The sequence below is a fragment of the Thermobia domestica genome, chromosome 7 (assembly GCF_964235325.1).
Source record: "Thermobia domestica chromosome 7, izTheDome1.hap1.1, whole genome shotgun sequence".
Classification (NCBI taxonomy): Eukaryota; Metazoa; Arthropoda; class Insecta; order Zygentoma; family Lepismatidae; genus Thermobia; species Thermobia domestica.
In genome coordinates this window covers 24,558,009-24,579,887 of record NC_137460.1, presented here as the reverse complement: position 1 = coordinate 24,579,887, position 21,879 = coordinate 24,558,009, and the positions used below count along the sequence as shown (strand labels likewise).

Below are 21,879 nucleotides of genomic sequence, written 5' to 3'. Positions count from 1 at the left end.
CAATAACGACAGAATCCTATGATGATGATGATGATGATGATGATGATAATGATTTAGAACTACTTAGATCTTGAAGTATGTTCAACTTCTAAAATCATATTGTATTTCACACCTTAAATAAACATTCCACTGCCGACTATGTCAGGAGTTAATCCGATAAAATATTTCACAGAAGAACTATTTTAATGTGGCCCACATAAAGAATTATGAGAAATGTTATGTAATATTAATGGTTTGCGTGTTCCATTGAATATATTCTGCTTAAATTCCATACCAAAAGCAAACTTCAGGCTAATGTTTAGACTAATTCCAAATAGTCTAAATTTGGGACACCTTTAGTATAAATTTACACTGGCCATTCTATCCAATCATACGCTAGCCCTTCCATCAAATCAGGCATTTGTTCATACTTGTACATGCAAGCTTTCTAATAAAATCACTTACCTGTTTCGTTCTCCTCTTTAGTCACAATGAGAAAACAAATAAAACAAAATTGTTAATTAAAGCTATACTAATACATAAGCAAGCAAATAAATATTCACATATACAGTTTTGTTTCATGTTTTGTACCTAATGTATTGAACTTCACGATCGAAACGCTAACTTACACCTCAGTTTTCTAAGATTCTTATAATCCACTAGTATACAACCTTGATCAAAGAAATCTGGCCACCTACTTCTCTTTAAAAGCATATATTCTCATAACCATACACAGAAAATTTTAATACTTGGTTTGAAATTAAGGTCTCAATTGGCCAAAGATTCACAGTTTTTTAATATAATTTCAAAAAGAGATGAACTGTCAATTTCTTCTAACAAAACTGTATATAACATATGACATAAACTGTTTATTATTTTTACTTGTAATATACGATATACTTACACGATTTATTTACGAAATACATATACACCGTGATATTATAAAATGGTAATACTGAGCTTTCAAGTTACAAATGGCTCATCGTCGAATTACAAAGAAAAAAAAATTAAAAAAAGAAAAAAATTACAAAGAGGTACACTGCGGTTAGTATATTACGTATGGAGTATTATTTTCACATCACATTTTATCATAATTCTTTTATGCAAAACTGTTAAAATAAAGTCATAACATTACAGGAAAAACAACTAGTAGAAATGTTTCAGAGATATCACTTATTGTTGGAAAATTATTTCTAATTAATTTTGGAGCCAGGAATATAATAAATATTCAATATTTCGACATTGTCTTTTTAGTTTCTGACATATACAATATTATCTAATGTAAACGATAATAGTTATTTTGAAATTGAGAAAACGCAGTATGTTCGAAGTCTGTTAAGAGATCTAATCACTACGAAATTAAAATACTGTTAATTTTACAGTAATTATATGATATCTTCAAATAGATAAAAGAAAATCGAAAAGTGGAACAAGAGCGCGATACACAATATTATTTTGCATGAGATACCGTTATCACAAGTCACCTAGTAGCTTTCCGTTTGCAGCCATTCAGAAACGCAAAAATAAATGCCGATTTTCTAAATGGCTGGAAATTGAAAGCAAATAAGTGAGGCGTGATACCGGTATCTTATATAAAATACTATTGTCTAGCGAGCTCTTGTTCCACTTTCCGATTATCTTTTATTTGAAGTACCGTAAGACGGGATTACTTTGCACAAAATATGAAAAGATTTTCACAGTCCTCTGTCGGCAAAACCATGAAAAATAAAGAGGAAGTTTCAACTGACACCGTAAGATAGAACATCTAACTGTATTTTGGCTTTAGTGTTGGCGGTTAACATGAGTTCTAATTACCAGGAGGGTTCGTTGTTGTAGATGTACGGAAAGCAGTCACTGTAAAGGCCGCCAAAATTGGAAAGATATCACCTTCAAGAATTTCCGTCAAAGCTAAGTCAGTTTCGTACAATACTACTCTGTATAATGGGACTTTGATGCAATAATTGAAATTGAAATGTGAAACGTTTTAAAGTCTTAAAAAAAAATAAAACTGGAAAAAGGCGGTTTCAGCGTCTACTCAGGGTTACTTTGCACCGGTCCAAAATATCCCTTAGATAGGAAATTATTACTACTAGAACCTCCTGCATTCTAAATTTAGGTAAATTTCCTATTTAGGTAGATGCCGGAATGAATTTCTTGTTGGAAAATAAATTATGAACAGTGGAGGATCCAGAAAACAGTTTGAAAGGGGCTTCACTCACAAAGGCTTCCTTTTTTTTTAAAGAAAATTATTAGACTTTTGGAGGGGGGGAGCTTGCAGCTTATACGCATAGGAATAACTAACAATCATGCAATTTGGGTGGGCTTCAGGCTGAAAGTCCCAAACCCCGTAAATCTTCTACTGATTACGGTTAGGATGATATTCTTGGACATAATGAATAACCAAGGCAAATCAGTTCATTGGAATTTTTTCTTCTGTTCCTCATTTGGCACCTTTGTGGAACATACGCTAAATTATTAGAATGTGTTTCCTGTGCCGGTACCAGAAAATACATAATTTTTTTTACAAATATCGATAATTTAAACTAAGTACTGATATCTGTACCATCATTGTAATATCAATATTTGTAGACTGCATACAGTTTTGTGTAGAAAGTAAAATGTATAAATACTGAAGAGAAAACATTGCACAGAAACGTTATATTCGTATGTTGAACATACTTTTGTTGTATGTTGTGCAAAGTAACCCCAACTATGGGGTTACTTTGCACCGAAGTTTATATTTTAATAACTATGGTCATACTGAATGTTTACTAATGAACTTGCACTAATGTTTTCCTTATATGTATCTAGATATTATGGGTCTTAGTCGTTTTCACGTATGATTAGCGTTATACTAAAGGAATGAATGATTAGCGTTATACTAAAGGAAACGTGTTAATCAAACTCTTTAGTATGGCACTAATTAAGCGTAAGAACAACTATGCATAAGGCGCTATATGTTTAAAATACAGTGTTCTAAATCATTACGTTTGTAAGTTACATGCGATTTTCTTTAAAATTGCATAAATCTTGTAAAAAGTAACCCCGTCTTACGGTATCACATAATTACTGTAAAATTAGCGGTATTTTAATTTAGCAGTGATGGGGCCTCTTAAGAACTTGAGTACTTTAGTTTACTCCTTTCGCTTCCTTATTGCTGTCGAAAACGGAGTAACGCAACAACTAGAACATACCTAATCTTATCCGTACACAAACTTGAACAAGAACTTCAAAGACGTAAAATGTTATATATATATATATTAGGGATGGCCAAAATTTTCCGGAATCCGGATTCCGGAAATTTTGTTTTCCGGAATCGGAAAATTTACTTTCCGGAATTCGGAAAAATTCCGGATTTCGGAAAAATTCCGGAATTCGGAAAAATTCCGGAATTCGGAAAAATTCCGGATTTCGGAAAAATTCCGGATTTCGGAAAAATTCCGGAATTCGGAAAAAATCCGGAATTCAGAAAAAATCCGGAATTCAGAAAAATTTCGGATTTCGGAAAAATTCCGGAATTCAGAAAAAATCCGGAATTCGGAAAAATTCCGGATTTCGGAAAAATTCCGGAATTCAGAAAAATTCCGACATTCGGAAAAAATCCGGAATTTAGAAAAAATCGGAATTTTTCCGAGATCCGGAATTTTTCCGATTTTACTTTCCGGATTCCGGAAAGTAAACATTCTGGAATTGGCCATCCCTAGCTAGTAGCTGTTAAAAGAGAAACACAATAATGAATATATATACTGTATTAGTTTCTTGTAGTTGGATATGTCTTTATCACTTACGTAGACAATTGCTACTGCAGTTATTTACTGCTTTATGAGAAGGTCTTATTTTCACACACAAAAAAGTTGCCGGTATGTCTCAAACATTATCGCGTTCCCACCTGCAGCTGCTCCAAAGCACTGCAAACTACTTTTTAATCAGGCGAAAGGCAGTGAAGGAAAAGAAATCTCAACAAATATTCTAATAACATTCGCTTATTGTCAACATACCTACAGTGAGCGCAGAAAGTGCTCGTACACCATGCATACTTTATATTGAAAACAGCTAGCATGAGAACGGGAGGTGGAAAATATATATATAACCAGAATTAAGACTACACATTCATACATTTTATTTCTATATACAAGAGAAAGGCCAAACAAAGACAATCACTGTTTTGCTCAGAAGAAAAGAGAGAATTCCTTTTTTGTAAACGCAAAAAGTCACCGTACACTTATGATTGAATTAATGCTTATAAAGTATATTACGTTATTTATTATTTTGTGGGATTACCCTGTGCGTTAATGATTGTCTGTAGTCTTCGTGGCATTGATTTCACCTGTAGTAGTTCGTAGTTCTGTAGCTTCGGGACTATAGAAGTCAGTGGAGAGCTTTTGTGAACGCGGCATTGAACCTCCGGGTTCCATAGGCCATAGAGTTAGTTAGTTAGTTAGTAGCTTCGGGACTGAATATGTCCCATTCTTCTTGAATAGCTTTTCTCAGGCCTTCTTTAGTAAAGAAGCTGTGCCTTCTGATTCTTGTCACCAGAACAGACCATAGATGTTCTATGGGGTTCATGTCTGGGGATTGGGGAGGTGTGCGAAGCTGTTTCAAGGTATTATAGAGTAGCCACAATCGAGTATTTTCCACTGTATGTTTGGAGTTGTTGCCTTGCTGAACAATAAATTGTTTTCTGCGCACTAGTATGGAGATTTTCCTTTAATATGTTAATATACACTTTGTGGATCATCACTCCATCGATAAAGTGGAGACGACCCACTCCTGAGGCACTCATACAACCCCAGACGAGCACGGACCCTCCTCCGTGTCTTACTTTAGGGACGAGATTTTGAGGATTCATCTCTGTATTCACCTTGCGTCATACCATACGCCTCCCATTGGACTCGATAAAATTAAATTTACTTTCGTCCGAAAATATGACCCTATTCCAGAAAGAAGCCTGATCCCTTATCTTTATACTCTTTTTCAAACTTTAGTCTCTTTATACGATTTGTCTTGTTCACCCAGAACATTTTCCTGGCTATCCGACCATGATACCCTGCAAATATTCCGCACTGTACTGGCTGATACTTTAACACCGCGTGTTTTCAGATCCGTTGCCAATTGCACAGCACTACTTTTCGGAACCTTTTTTCTTTCCCTAATAATGTAACGTTTATCTTGTTCACTCAACACTCTTGGTCTTCCAGTTTTTTTTTTTTTTTCCGCACAGTGATAGAAACATTATACATCGCAATTATTGTTTGTACTGTTGAACGAGGTCTGTCTGCAAGGTTTGCTATCTTTCTCAAAGATTTACCCTTCTTATGCAATTTAATAATTACTTTTCTTGTCTCCTCATTTGTTTCTGTTCGGTTGCTTCCCAGTTGTACAGCCCACCGTGCAGTTTTTTCACTCCTATTCACAACTAAACTCATTCTGTTATTCGTCATGCTATAAACAGAGGTGTATAATCAGGTGAATACTAGTGAACCCCAGTTGTGGTATCTTTGTTTCGTATTCGTACGTCAGGTGTACGATCTCTTTTTGCGTCTACTCTATACACTTTCTACGGAATTTATTTACTTTCTGACCATTAAACTTGTCTTTTTGTTCTTTATTGGTATATTCATAAAGCTTAGTTTTCATTATTCATATTGTGTGTGTTATTACACTTCTTAAATTTTCTGTTTCTTTTTCGCAAGCATTCTCGTTTCAATAGCATAGGTGTACGAACACTTTCTGCGCTCACTGTATGTACAGTAAATACAAATTTATAATTTTTGACTTTACGAAGTATACAATGTAATTGTTCAATAATTAACATAAGCAGGCATTCATTAATTTATATTAATATAATAATTAATAAAACTAATAAGCGGGTGATTGATGACTCAGTGGTAGAGTTTTCATCTATGGTATTCTAACCCAGGACATGTGGGTTTTCGATGGCTAATTTTGTGTTCGAAAATTTTTCCGGTGGTAGGCCTACTCTTGGTTCCCTTTCTTATATTTGTTCCATCATCACTCATTAACGAATTTAGTTTATCAAAACTCTATAGCCATATATTCATTCTGTCCGTCAGTGAAACAAACAGTCTCAAGTACTATCTGATGGATTACCATCAATTTTGGCCACGATGTACAGAGTCAATAGTTAAGAATCGAGTTCCCTGATGAATGTAATATTCAAACCGGAAGCGGTACAAATCAACCATTTCCGGTTTTAACGTTAATCATTATATAGTAAATATTGTAATAGATAGCGAGAAACGGTTTCCAGTAATCGACATATATAACATTCATGTAGATAGAATATTACCCAATTTGTGCATCTGCTGAAAATAATGAGCTTAGGTATTTAGAGAGCATTTTCCGCTTTAGAAAATGTGTGCTTGGTAAAGAATGTAGAGAATTAGCTGAGTCAGGCACGTAGCTAGAATATGGTAATAGGAAGGGAGGGTCTGTCACGAAATACTGTGGTTATTTACCAGGGGCTCAATCATTCTAAATTATTTTATTGGCAACATATATTGGTTCGTTTAGCCAAGATTTCTAATGGAGGGATGATATGAAATACTGTGGTTACACACCAGAGGCTCGATCAATCTAAATATTTTACTGACAACATACCCATATTGATTGGTTAGGACAATAAAATGAGGATATATTAGTAAGTATTTTAATAAGAAGCTATGAAGATATCTCGAGTAAAAAATTATAAAAAAGTATTGAAAAAGATATAGTCTTCCGAGGTCATTCGAACGGTGTCGAGAATTTTGCGTCTGGGAAATTTGCGTCCTACCTCAAGAACAAGGAAAATTGCGCCTGCAATGTACCTCCACCGGGAAGTTTGAGCCCTGCGAAATAAAAGAACCTATTCGAGTTTACGCATTTGCTCGGAAGGGCTGACATTACAGCATAAACAATCCTCCCCCCACAACCATGCCATTTGTGATTTATTTTCATTGTGGCTATATAAGGGGAGAATAAACTTCAATAAAGCCAAAAGAACACAACGGATCAACGCAATCACTGCTTCTTCCAGAGATGATTTTGGGGGAACACTGGCCTCCCCAGAGCTCTCAAAGTGCCCCCTCGGAGGAGACCAAAATAATACGTCTATAATATAATAATAAATAGAATAGTACCAGCAGTGACCCCCTCCGGAATACTAAGTGTGCCCCCCGGAACATTTTTTTCTGAAAGAACGACTGAACGCAATTGTGTGTTTAAAGTGTAATTCCAGCAAGTAAACACACTGTACATAGTTTTCTTGATAATATTACTGAACTGATTTTACATTCACTTTACATTTTCTTTTCTATATTTTGTGTCCTAAAAAGCCAAACAACTCGCAAGGATTGTGAACAGAGATATCTGGGTAGAGCCAAACAGCCTTTTGTAGATTAAATTATACTCTTTGATTATATTAATAAATAATTATATATCAGTCATTTATACTTTTATTGTAAATTTTGTAGTATAATGAAAAATTGTATTTGTATGGATTGCCCTTCAGTGAACTAAAATTGTATTTTTTTTTTTTCATTTGTTCGGAATATTATAACGGATGGAGTAACTCACTGAGACGATGAGGCAAGCCTAGTTCAAGTGTGAGTGGAAGTTACTTTACACAGTACAAAAATAAGTTGAATTGTAGGGCGCTAACATCGCAGTGCAAATATATAGCCGGCGCATTTTCCCCTCTTTTTGCGGTAGGGCGCAAACATCCCAGTGCAAATATATTGCGAGCGCATTTTTTCCTATTTTTGTGGTAGGGCGCAAATTTCCTGGGCGCAAAATTCTCGCATTCAAGGGAAATATAATGTCCGTGAAGTTGACAAGCCACTTATGTCAGACTCCAATTTCGACTTTAAACGTCGCTAGTGCTATGTTAGTGTTCGATAGTGACGCAAATCGTTAGCACTCCACAGATAACGTGTGCTTTTTAAATAATGGATATGTCTTCTAACTGCATGCCAACACGCCCACTTCTAAGAATCATCTCAAAAATGAGGTTAACCGTTAGAGCAAGTAAGTGCTCATTAGTACCATTAGCATTAACGTTAATGCCTCCATTGTACGGCCCTTTGAGTAATAATTACACCACGTATAGTCTCAATGGGTCCCTATATTCTCGCGAACATTCTGACGTGCCCAAGTTAGTTACTTTTTTTTTGGAACTATTGTTTATCTGTTATTGTTTATTGTTTATTGCTAGTCTGCAGAGTAGTCCTTACATTAATATGCCATTGTCCTTGATAATCATTGCGTATTTACAAGCAGTTTGTTATTACTGTTAGAAGATATCAAAAAACAACAGATAAAATCTACTACTTAACGGTTCATATTTTTCTTTTACAGTACACAAACGATTAATAATAATAATAATAATAATAATAATAATAATAATAATAATAATAATAATAATAATAATAATAATAATAATAATAATAATAATAACAATAATAATAATAATAATAATAATAATAATAAGACTATTCCAGCATAAAAGTTATCGATTGCATCACACTGGCAACAAGCGAAGCATATTTTAACTTCATAAAAATTCGTTTCTCACGATTTTCTGGAAAACTACGTATGATATCTTCATTCTGTCAAGTTGTTTATCTCAGTGTGATATATGTATTACCTCTGGACAATATCACAGTAAAACAAAAATTAAATATTAGGAGTGCATCGTACTTTTGGACTACATCTCATTAACCATGGGAAGATTGAGTAGTGTATACTTTAGGATGTAAGTTTCAGCTTAACTTGCATCATACATTCTTAGGATTACAAAAAGGAAATTTGTTCGTTTGCATTTGAACAAAATTCTTAGGATTACAAAAAGAAAAAATAATTTTTCCGAATTCCGGAATTTTTCTGAATTCCGGAATTTTTCCGAAATCCGGATTTTTTCCGAATTCCGGAATTTTTCCGAATTCCGGATTTTTTCTAAAATCCGGATTTTTTCTGAATTCCGGAATTTTTCCGAAATCCGGAATTTTTCCGAAATCCGGAATTTTTCCTAATTCCGGAATTTTTCTGAATTCCGGAATTTTTCCGAAATCCGGAATTTTTCTGAATTCCGGAATTTTTCCGAAATCCGGATTTTTTCCGAAATCCGAATTTTTTCCGAAATCCGGAATTTTTTCGAAATCCGGATTTTTTCCGAAATCCGGATTTTTTCCGAAATCCGGAATTTTTCCGAATTCCGGAATTTTCCGATTTTACTTTCCGGATTCCGGAAAGTAAAAATTCCGGAATTGGCCATCCCTAATATATATATATATAAAACTCTTGAATGATCTGAGTCACTGATTTTATTCACAGTCAGTAAAATATTGAATGGTGTTTCACTTAATTTTTCCAAGATGGCAGTGCTAAACAACTAATGTAGACTTATTTTCTACTTTGTTTCAAATATAAATACAATTACTTATTAATCTCATGTTTCTTGGATTCTGACTGGACTTCGCTAAATTATATTATATTATTGACACTGATCTCTGGTTTGCGAGCTCCTGAAAGGAAATATTTGGAACACTAATGAAACAGGATTTCTCGGATAAAATTTTGGATTGAATTGCTTTCAAGAGAAGTGTGTTTGTCATCTAATAGTTCAAGGATTTTATTTAAAATTCCTTTGATCTATATGGACGATATAAGCAAGAGTTTACACATAAATAGTTCTTGTTAACTTAGGTTATACTTTTCGTTAAGATAGGTTATAATTTAAAAATAAAAATAAAAATAATAATAATAATAATAATAATAATAATAATAATAATAAAAAAAACATATTATAAACTCTGGCCGTGTAACGTGGGTTCCTGTCACCACGGCATGGCGCGTCCTCAGGTTGCGGATCGAGGAGAAGGCCTCTAGATATAGAGGTTAGCTGCGAATATACTGAATAAGCAGTCGCGGACAGACGACTAGGAGTGGTCCTCCAGCTTGGGGGTTTGGGTAAGGCTAACACCCTCATCCTGTAAAAAAAGGCACTTGTTCAGAAACATTCACAAAAGCCTCGGACAAGGACTGATAACTTGGCACGACATCAGCAAAAGAAAATGGACATGAGATTTGGAACATGGAATATTAGAAGTCTTTATAGGGCAGGCGCGTTAAAATCTGTAACGAGTGAGTTAGAGAAATACAGGATGGACTTAGTAGGAGTTCAGGAAGTTAGGTGGGAAGGAAATGGATCTGAGAATTCCGGAAATTTTACGTTCTTTTACGGGGAAGGAAATAAAAATCACCAGTTAGGAACAGGGTTTTTTGTTCACAAACGAATATTACCAGCAATTAAACGGGTTGAATTTGTTACTGACAGACTTTCTTTTATTACTCTTAAGGGACGGTGGTGTGATATTATTGTTTTAAATGTACATGCTCCAACTGAAGATAAGGGTGACGATATAAAAGATAGTTTTTACGAAGAAGTGGAACGGATATTTGACCAACTCCCGCGATACCATATGAAGATTCTATTAGGGGATTTCAATGCGAAGGTAGGACGAGAGGATATTTTCAAACCGATTATAGGGAACGAAAGTTTGCATAAGGAAAGTAATGACAACGGTGTTAGACTCGTAAACTTTGCAACATCCAAAAACCTAATCGTGAAGAGTACAAAATTCCCACATCGCGACGTTCATAAATACACTTGGACATCACCAGACGGAAAAACACATAATCAAATTGATCACGTTTTAGTAGATAGAAGAAGACAATCTAGCATAATTGACGTCCGGTCGTTTAGAGGGGCTGATTGTGACACTGATCACTACCTGGTAGCAGCGATAATACGGGAGAGATTATCGTTGAATAAAGGTAATACTCAATGTCCGAAAACGGAGAGATTTAATTTAAAGAAATTAGAAGAGAGCCAGGTAAGAGAGGAATACCAGATTGAAGTTTCGAATAGATTCTCGGTTTTAGAAGACTCGGAGTGCACTAGTGTTGAGGATACTTGGATTGAAATTAGAGATAGCATTAAAAGTTCAGCAATAGAAAAACTGGGACACGCGGAAATACGTAGGAACAAACCATGGTTCGACCAAGAATGCATTAAACTAGTAGAGAAGAGAAAACAGGCAAAATTACGGTGGCTACAAAATCCGAATGAAATAACTACACAAAATTTCGCAGATATCAGGCGGGAAACTTCCAAAACTTTTAGAACAAAGAAACGGGATTTTTTGAAAGCTAAAATTAAGGAACTTGAAGATAATAGTAAAAATAAAAATATTCGGGACATGTATAAGGGGATCAGCGAATTTAAGAAAGGCTATCAACCTCGTGCTTATATATTAAAGAAATCTGACGGAACAGTTCTCACTGATACGGATAGCCTCTTAAATAGATGGAAAGATTTCTTTGACGATTTGCTGAACACGCAGCCAAAAACTAATGTGCGTGGAGAAAATGAGATACACACCGCAGAACCGTATATTCCAGAACCCAATCGAATAGAAGTGGAAGCCGCTATAAAGAAATTAAAGAAACACAAATCTCCGGGTATAGATGAAATTCCGGCTGAGTTAATTTTAGCTGGAGGCGAAAAATTGTGGAACAAGATACACAAACTCATTCTCCTTATCTGGAACAAGGAAGAATTGCCACAAGAGTGGAAAGAGTCAATCATTGTTCCAATTCACAAGAAAGGCGACAAAACTGACTGTAATAATTATCGAGGCATTTCTCTTCTGTCAACATCCTATAAAATCCTTTCAAATATTCTGTTAGCAAGATTGACCCCATACGCAGATGAAATTATTGGAGATTATCAGTGCGGATTTAGACGAAATCGATCAACTATCGACCAAATATTTACCATTCGCCAAATACTCGAAAAGAAGTGGGAATACAATACCCCGGTACATCAACTATTTATTGATTTTAGAAAGGCTTACGACTCGGTTAGGAGAGAAACATTATACAACGTCCTTACAGAGCTTGGAATACCGAGAAAGCTAATTAGATTAATTAAGATATGTTTAAGTGAATCCCAAAGTAAAGTCCGGGTAGGAAAATTTTTGTCCATGAGCTTCCACGTCGAAAATGGCCTGAAACAAGGAGATGCGTTGTCGCCATTATTATTTAACTTTGTGCTGGAATACGCCATAAGGAAAATCAAAGATAGCAACCAGGGCCTAGAGTTGAACGGCATTCACCAGGTTATGGCATATGCTGATGATGTAAATTTAATAGGGGACGATAGGAGAACAGTAGAAATAAATGCAGAGATATTATTAAACGCTTGCAGGGACATGGGTTTAGAAGTAAATGTAGAGAAAACTAAATACATGGAAGTGCGTCGGGACCGTAATACGGCAAATTGTGGAGGCGTTAAAATATTAAATAATACTTTTGATAAAGTGGATACTTTCAAATATTTAGGATCAATATTAACAGACGAAAATCATATTCACGAAGAAATTAAATGTCGACTAAAAGCAGGGAATTCGTGTTACTATTCGGTTCAAAATCTCTTGTCGTCGCGAATTCTGTCGAGGAATTTGAAGCTTAAAATATATAAAACGATAATCATGCCTGTTGTTCTGTATGGTTGCGAAACATGGTCGCTTACTCTGAGGGAAGAACATAGACTGAAAGTATTTGAGAACAGGATCCTGAGAAGAATATTCGGACCCAAGAGGAACGAGAATGGGGAATGGCGGAAGCTTCATAACGAGGAACTACATAGTTTATACGGTTTACCCAACATTGTTAGGGTCGTCAAGTCTAGGAGGCTTAGGTGGGCAGGTCATGTAGCTAGAATGGAAGAAAGTAGAAACGCTTTCAAAGTCTTGACTGGTAGACCCATAGGAAAACGACCATTAGGAAGACCTAGGCGCAGATGGGAGGATAACATTAAGATGGATCTCGCAGAGATAGGAATACAAAGTAGAAACTGGATCCAGTTAGCTAAGGATAGAAGTCAGTGGAGAGCTTTTGTGAACGCGGCACTGAACCTCCGGGTTCCATAGGCCATAGAGTTAGTTAGTTAGTTAGTTATTATAAACTCTGGTAGATACTGAAAAGAATCACGCACTAGAAGTTTCAATTTCGTTCTGAAGATGTCAACCGCAGAACGTCTGCTGCCATCTAACAGCAAGAAGTGTAACTTCTACTATTTTTGCAAAAAACGGAAGGCTAAAATTCGCTTTCGTTCAAGTTATCGGAGTGTGGAGTATTGAACGGACGTAAGTCACAGTTACGCATTAATATACTAATAGATTGTCTCCATTAACGAACTCCACCAACATAATTGCTCTTGCTAAAAACAGAATTCAAAAATTCGCTTTCGTTCAAAAGTTATCGTGAGGGTTAAGGTGCTGACATTGCAATATTATAAGCCATTCTTGCATGATCCTAATAATGTAGAAAATTGTTTAGTGATATAGGATTAGGGTTGCCAACTCTGGAAAATAAAAAACCGGCACCCCCTCAGAATTCCCTATGATATAGGTCTAAGTGTGAAGTATCTGTGTTCGGACTAGGGATGGCCAATTCCGAAATTTTTACTATCCGGAAAGTAAAATCGGAAAAATTCCGGAATTCAGAAAAATTCCGAATTCCAGAATTTTTCCGAAATTCGGAAAGTGAAATTTCCAATTCCGGAAAATTTTGGCCATCCCTAGTTCGAACCCATGTATGGGAAGGAAATGTACTATCGTGAACAAAAATGCATTTGCACCTGTATTCTGCAGATCCTTGGTACCTTCACTAATAAGGTTAATAGATACATTGTGCGATAAATGAGACACTGAAATCGGCATTTATCATTTTATTGTATTTACCAGTAACTGCCACTTCTTTGAAATTATCGAAACAGATGAATAAAAGTATGTCAATCTTTACGTGACAATTTTGGATTTGGAAAATAAAATTTGTTTTTTAAACTTATACTTCAACTACAGGAAATTGCCTTAAGAAGTCCTTTTTCATTCTCAATAAATGTGTAAAGTTCCTTACAAGTAAATTTCAAATTTTCCCTGGCACAGTTCCAGTCATCTCTTTAAAATTATCTAAACAGAGGAACAAAATATACTAATCGTCGATAGTGACAGTTTGGCATTTATCGAATGAAAGTTACTTTTTAAATCTAAACTTTGAACTAGATGAAATTGCTTCGAACTACATACAAATTTGAAAGGAAAAAAAAAAAGTTATAAGGAGGCTGGTAAAAAGTTTGTACCGGTCACAAAAGTTTGTATTTCACAATGTAATACATGCAGCAGCGTAAGTTACTTCATATCCCAGTGAGAATCGTGACAGAGAATCACTCAAATAGCATGCAACTATTTTATTTAACGGACGTTTAAGATGAACATTCCTCTTAGTTAATTTGTTTAGAAACTCAACCCTATTTGAATACTAAAAAAAGAAGTAAATTAATTCCATTTACCGTTTTTGTTGGCTCTCGTAGCGTGAACGATAAGAGCATCCAGGTTCCCTCCTCTGATATCAGGGCCTTCCTCTTCCGGTTTTTTGTAGACTAGATAATGCGTGACATCCAATTCGTCCAAAGGATTTAATTCATCGAAGTCTGTATCACTTTCACTCTTCTTTGGAAGTACTGGAGGCGGCTGTGCTGGTTTCACTGGTTCTACTGGCTTCGGTTCAGGAACTTCTTCTTCCCTAAAAAAAAAATAACAAAACTACTTTAATTTCACGCCCCACGTTTCTACTCAATAGATCTTTAGGATGAAATGGGAGCGGATATAGAATACAAATGTACGATTATGAAAGAATTGGTGGCATACGAAAGTAAGAATTCCACGAAATTCCACGAACATAATGCAGACTACCACAAGTCCCTATGACCTGGAATCGAACCAGGTACCTCGCACCAGAAGTGAGCGCTCGATCTAATGTGAAAGTGGCAAAAAGCGGAACGACCCATGGACCAATCCTTCACAAACTCACATGCCTGGAACCAGGAACTTTTTTTCACTAAAGATGAGGAATCTCCTTACTAAACCTCCACAAAGAATGCCAGAAAAGAATGAAAATCACAGCACATTGAAAATTTTGGTGTATGTACCAAATTATGAGCATATAACAACAATACAGGTAGGTGGGTTTATATCGGATTGATTTTGAAAGGCTAAGCTTACAAGAAACTATGCCGCGAACCTCAACAGATACCGCTTAGGAATGACTGTGTGCACAGTCGAAGGTGTAGAGATGAGTCGCCGACCCATCGCATGCTGGGTCCGTGGATTTTCCTGGCAACCCAATCAGCGGATATCCTACAGCACTACGGTTGTCACTTTACTTGTAGCTCTCTTTCTTGTACTTTCTTTGAGACGTGTTTCGCACAAGCTTGTGGTGTGTGTAACGGGCCTCAATATTGTTCGCAGTACTCACACCGAATGTGACACCATTCTCTCAACACAGTTTCACTATGTGCATATAAAAAAAGAGCGCATGGAAAAGATCCATCTAGGGCTGACTGGTTTAAATTAAAGTGATTTAAATTCAATGAGTTTTTTTATTCTATAATTTAAATTAAATTTATTTCCCTTAAAATAAAAATAAAATAGGATAACTCTGAGGTTGGGGCACTAATTGATTACAAGTCTAAAACTAGTATTTTAATCCGTATGATGATAGAATCTTAATAACGCAAATTTCAAAAATGTATATATCTGTTTTTGATAACAGTTAATGAGTCAAGAAATTTAACAATGTACTGATTTAATCATCACACTGTACAGGAGGCGTCTGTTTTGTGATGTGCTTTATTTTACAGCCATCTCTTGTTCACAAACGTAACTGTGATTGTGTACACGAGTTTAGACTTTTTACGACAACTATTTTTCACTGTTTTCTGTATTTTAATGTTCCTATGTGTCTATAATTATACTTCAATGACACTATTATTGTAAATTAATCATCATTAAAATTAAATAAATTATTAATGAATAACATTATTGAAATAAACAGTCCCAAAGTTCAAGCAATATTGCTTTTACCAGCGTACAGTTACATTATGATTTTTTTCTCAACTACTGTCCATGCCAACAGCATGAATCTTTTAACGTCCTCAGAATAGAGTGTAATATTCACCCATTTTTTTTCTGTTATCCTAGTAGCAGTGTTTACACTTAGTACTATATACTATATACACTTAGTTTATATACAAGTAGAAGAAGAAACTTGATTTGTAATCAAGTTATCTCTACTATGTGATTTGCTTTAGGATTGTTCTGTTTATGTACATGTTATTTAAACTTAAAACATTAAGGAGCAAAAGATTATTTATCAGATTTTGTAATTGTTTACACTTAACAAGAAGAGATAGTTATTTTTTAAAAGAAAGAAAGAATTTTAGGGGGAAATTTTAAAATTTTCCCTCTGTTGCTTCCCTCCTTTAGATATACTTGCAATAATCTGTACACCGTCGGAAAGCTTACTTCATTACCTTTCGAATGAGATATATTTTCGTGTTTACACCAACTACAGAGTGTGCTATACGCAATTAACTGAAACTCAGCAGGTTTCAGGGGCTGAAAAGATAACCCTCCTATCTCGAAAACCAGGAGGGTTATCGAGGAGGTATTCATATATAAACTTTTTGGCTTAGGATGAGTTCCCCAGGCACCTTATATATACTTATATACTTTTTAAAAGGCTATATACTCGCTGTGCAACGTAATGCAAAATGGAAGCATATTCTACACGTGCATATTTTACTCTGGTTCTTTACTGATTAAGATGCTTAAAAAGAAACAGAGTGAAACGTCTAAATAACAGACACTAATGGGACATGACTACTTCTCTATAAATGAGAGGTATTCGTTACAGAGAACTTACACAAATTTGGATTACTTACAGACCATATGATAATAAGCAGTGCACAGTACATGCATGACTAACTAACTCTATGGCCTATGGAACCCGGAGGTTCAATGCTGTGTTTACAAAAGCTCTCCACTGACTTCTATCCTTAGCCAACTGGATCCAGTTTTTACTTTGTATTCCTATTTCTGCCAGATCTACAGTATCTTAATATTGTCCTCTCATCTGCGCCTAGGTCTTCCTAATGGTCGTTTTCCAGTTGGTCTTCCAGTTAAGACTTTGAAAGCGTTCCTACCTTCTTTCATCCTGGCTACATGACCTAGCCACCTGAGTCTCCTAGATTTGATGAGCCTAACAATGTTTGGTAAACGATATAAATTATGTAGTTCCTCGTTATGAAGTTTCCGCCATTCCCCATTCCCGTTCCTCTTGCGCCCGAATATTCGTTTCAGAATCTTGTTCTTAAATACTTTCAGTCTAAGTTCTTCCCTCAGAGTAAGTGATCAGGCTTCGCAAACATACACAACAACAGGCATGATTATCGTTCTATATATTTTAAGCTTCAAATTCCTCGACCGAATTCGCGACGACAAGAGATTTTGAACTAAATAATAACACGAATTCCCTGCTTTTAGTCGGCATTTAACTTCTTCGTGAATATGGTTTTCGTCTGTTAATATTGATTCTAGATATTTGAAAGTATCCACTTTATCAAAAATATTATTCGATATTTTAACACATCTATAATTTGGACGGACTCAGGGTAAAAGGTAACAAGTCATTTTTATTCATTTTTCAGGAGAGTCATCTTATTCCCTTTTACCCATTGTGGATTCCATTGTAGCTTAATTATTCCCTTTTGCAGAGTTGTACTTGTTTTTGGTCACTTTTTTTTTTTCATAGGGCTTTTCATACAAAAAAGCGCCATTTAAAATACTACAACTCTGTGTTAAAAACCGAAAATTGTAAAAAAGTGACTTGTTACCTTTTACCCTGAGTCCGTCCATTTGCCGTATTACGGTCCCGACGCAGTTCCGTGTATTTAGTTTTCTCTGCATTTACTTCTAAATCCATGTCCCTACAAGCCTTTTATAAGACCTCTGCCTTTCTTTCTATTGTTCTCCTATCATCCCCTATTAAATTTACGTAATCAGCATACCCCATAATCTGATGAACTCTAGGCCCTGGCTGCTATCTTTGATTTTCCTTACAGCGTATTCTAGGACAAAGTTGAATAATAATGGCGACAACGTATCTCATTGTTTCAAGACATACATGACTTCAAATGCAAATCTATATAAACAAAACTGAAAGTAACTATGTTTGTGACTTAATAACTCTTGAACCACACCCGACCGATCTCGATCAAATTTCCAACATAGATGAGGTTAGAGCCTGGGATGGTTTTTGTCATTTCACGTTGACGGTGCAACTTAGGGGACGGGGAGAGATATTTAAAAATTATCGAAAATGACCAATATTGGTATCGAATTCATAGTTTTCGTGGTCGCTGAGATAAACATTGACACGTTTGATTCCGTTTAAAGCCAAATTCAGCTCCATAACTGGGGGGGAGGGGATATATATATATATATATATATATATATATATATATATATAAATGATCGAAAATTATGGATTTCAGACTGCGCTTCAGTAATAGTAAAAAGTGACTGACTAACGGAATATACTACTATTTTTTCTTATTTTAACCCAGCGAAGTGGGTAATTGACGCTAATATAGGTTAATATCGAAATACTGCACTCAGTGTTCGAATTACTCTGGGGGATGTAGAAACATGATGATGGGGAAAATATTCCTCGTTGAAATTTTATAAACCAACAACTTTGAAGTTGGAAGAGAAGATGCAAGCCTCAAAGAATATCTCAAAGAAATGAAGAAATTCCACTTAGAATCTTTGATCATATTGCTGGCTCTCCATGTTTAAGAAACACGAGTTTCATTGAAGGTTTTCTAGGGTTTTCATTTAGAAAGTAATTTATTGTGGACAAAGGAATTTCAACTTCAGCTCGCAACTGTTCTGTCATGGCAACCATGTCAATGATTTACTACAGGTATTTTGTGAGAAACATTCTTCTATCTCCTGTACTCTATCGCGGATGTATTTTCAAATTGCGGGAAGTACTTCCTGTGCTAAATAATCCGAACTGAAAATAATTCCTGATCGTTACAAAGAGGTTACTAAACCGCTGAGAATAAAAGAAACCTATATGTGTCCGTAAAATATAGGGTCTTGTCCCTTAATAAAACATATACTTTTGCTGAAAAAAAAGTCCGTATTATGAAGGTCTCTGTTATTGCGAGGTATCCGTTAAGAGAGGTTCCACTGTACGCACTAAGATTATCATAGTTATCTTTGTTTCGTCTGATTATTGTAAAGTGAATTCTGAGGATTATTGTGACCGCCCACTCTTATATCGTCGCATGAGAACCAAAAGAACGTAGCTCCAGAAATGCGGTTTTCGTTTTCTTCATGTTTGGACATAATTTTGAAAGCCCCACTTGGTGTAAATAAAACGGAACACCATCTATTCTTCTTGTCGATCATCTGTTGTAATGTAGCTCAATTACCATCCTCTTAAAAGCACACCTTTCTAAGCAAATAATATTTTTGTCCTCTCGCTTGTACACCTACGAAAATAGAGTTACGTTCCTCTGGTTCTCACGCGACGATATGTTAGAACAAAATGTATTGCTACTGAGCACTGTCAAATGTGAGAAACACTGAAAAAAGACCAAGCAACTTCTGATTTGATCTTTGTTGTAACATCACATAATAAACGTGAAACATCGTAGTTAATTACTTAAAAAAGAATATCATTTAAATTGTATTTTATTAAAAAAAAAAAAAAAATAATCGTGATTTTTTTAACCTTCCATGACACATCTTTTCCAAAAACTTTAATTTAGGAGCCGTTTGACGACATTCGGCCATCTCAACTTCAGGCACGACTGCAGACATTTCGTTCTAGCGTCATTTTCCAGACGGCACTGGCGTTCTAATTCTGACCAATTAAAACTGATTAACCTTCTCTATTTTCACATAGAGATAAATTAACATGTGATTGGTATGCTCCATAATTCTCAAACTGAACTCGCATTTTGGAACTCCTCATATACAAGCATTTGTAAATAATTGACAACGTATTTGAAATAAATCTGGAATAATGAACCCTTACACAAGATAGCGTACTCAGTAGTAACATGTAAGGTATGGTGTGATTCCAAGTAACTATTTAAATCTAGAGTTATTCGAGAAGTACATATGTTTTAAACATGCCTGTACACAAGAAAGAAAAAAAAAAAAAGTTAGTTTGCTATGGTGATTCAGTTCTGAATCCTCACCTGAGCTTCACTGGTTCAATGTCTATGCTGTTCGTCTTGGTTTGTTGCACTGGGTGGGCTACTGCATGTGGAGAAACAGGCGGAGTACTTGATGATGATTTGATACTGGATGAGCGACTACATTTAGGAGGCAGCGCTGGAGGCACTATTGTCTTCTCCTTTGGAGGGGTCACTGGAGGGGTTTCCGTACTGAAATTCAAAGTATTTCTAGAATTAGCATTTTCAATATTAAAGATACAAAATATCTATTCTGTAATATTTTAAACAACTTCTGTTTCCATGAATATCATTCTATGTTCTAACTTGTGAGATTTGTGATGCTTCTACATGTGACATGATCTTCAGAATATTTTAGTTTCAATATGTTTAATGATGCAATTTTCTGTCTTTCTCATTTACAAACACATACACATATACGAAACAAAAAAACGTGGTCTGTCAAATAAGTTAGTTGCACGCACTTCGTAAACACCCTTGGTACAAGGATATTTTGTTAAAACTTGGTGGCAACACTGCGGACGTTTATCTGCAGCTTGTAACTTAACGGTGTTGATGTGGCAGTTGTAGTTTGGTTGCAAATCCGTTGTGAACATGTCTCGGCAGCTGCAGATGGCGTCCAAATTAGGAGAGTGTGTAGTGATTCATTTTTTTGTGGCAAAAAGGTGTAACTGCATACAAATTTATTGGCAGGTGTACGAAGTGTATGGTGAAAATGCAATATTGCGTCAAGCTATCACGAAGTGGTGCAACATGTTTGAGAACAGACGTATAGATACTGACGGCGCTTACCATGAGGCAAGATCATCATAAACTTTGACAAATGCTAAGATCGTTGCTCGTGTGAATAAACTGATTTTCCAACTTGTAGAGGCGATTATCTCGAAGAGTGACTTTTGTATGAAACTTCTGTGTACTAATAGAAGTATTGTAGAAGTCCGCACCTGTTTTATTTTCTCAAACAGTGCAACGAACTTCCTGACTGACCCGCGTATTACAGTCAGGCAAATACGCATGAGGAAGAGATAAAAATAATATCAAAGCATAACAAGAAATTTTATTGTCGATAGAATATTTCAATATGAAACAGGGCAAGTAATTATTATGAGTAACATAATAACTCTGCAACATTATTATAATTAAAAAGACAGGAAAGAATTGTAATACTGTAATTGGGCATCACACTTTTGTTGTATTAAATAAACAATTTTTCTTCTGTTTCAAAAAAAAAAAAAAAGTCACAATTCCTTAAATGTGGTTTCCATTTTCGAGCGTGAAAGATAAGATACCACAAGATCTTGATCAAACAACTGGAACTGAATACACTACAAATTAAGATAATGCTAAGAGATAACTGGAAAAAGTAACCTGCAGCGAAGAATACATGCGTGACTAAAGCCGAAAACTTCTTCCAGGAATCTGTTACGAATACGAACTCAAAAAGTTAGCTTAATAGTTCAAAGAGTTAAACCTACCGCAGTAAGAACTACTATGAGACCTATCGTAGTCGGGTCAAGACACCACTGAGGAACTGGTATGTGAACTATCCAAATATCCATGTTTAAGAATGCTCCAGTACTTACACACCAATTTTTAGAGAAGTAGGTGGAAAGTGATCAAGTACTCCCAAATAACCTGTAAAAATGCTTGTGCAAGTACCGGAGGTTCTGAAAGATGAATCTTTGTATTATTCACATACTAGTTTTTCAGTGAGATCTTGACCC

At 35.5% G+C, this 21,879-nt stretch overlaps 1 protein-coding gene and 1 long non-coding RNA gene across 5 annotated transcripts in view; one reads left to right on the top strand and one right to left on the bottom strand.

Annotated features, from left to right (window-relative positions):
* C3G (C3G guanyl-nucleotide exchange factor) overlaps positions 1-21,879 on the bottom strand; it is a 211,415-nt gene that overhangs the window by 60,520 nt on the left and 129,016 nt on the right. For all 4 annotated transcript variants that reach the window (XM_081764273.1, XM_081764274.1, XM_081764275.1 and 1 more), the window contains exons 8-9: positions 20,159-20,347; positions 14,393-14,625 (exon numbers count right to left, since the gene is read on the bottom strand). In XM_081764273.1, coding sequence (XP_081620399.1) covers positions 14,393-14,625; positions 20,159-20,347 — 422 coding nt within the window. The remainder of the gene's footprint in view (positions 1-14,392; positions 14,626-20,158; positions 20,348-21,879) is intronic.
* Positions 1-21,879, top strand: part of LOC145689922 (uncharacterized) — a 268,690-nt gene that overhangs the window by 239,652 nt on the left and 7,159 nt on the right. The gene's annotated exons all lie outside the window — the stretch shown is intronic.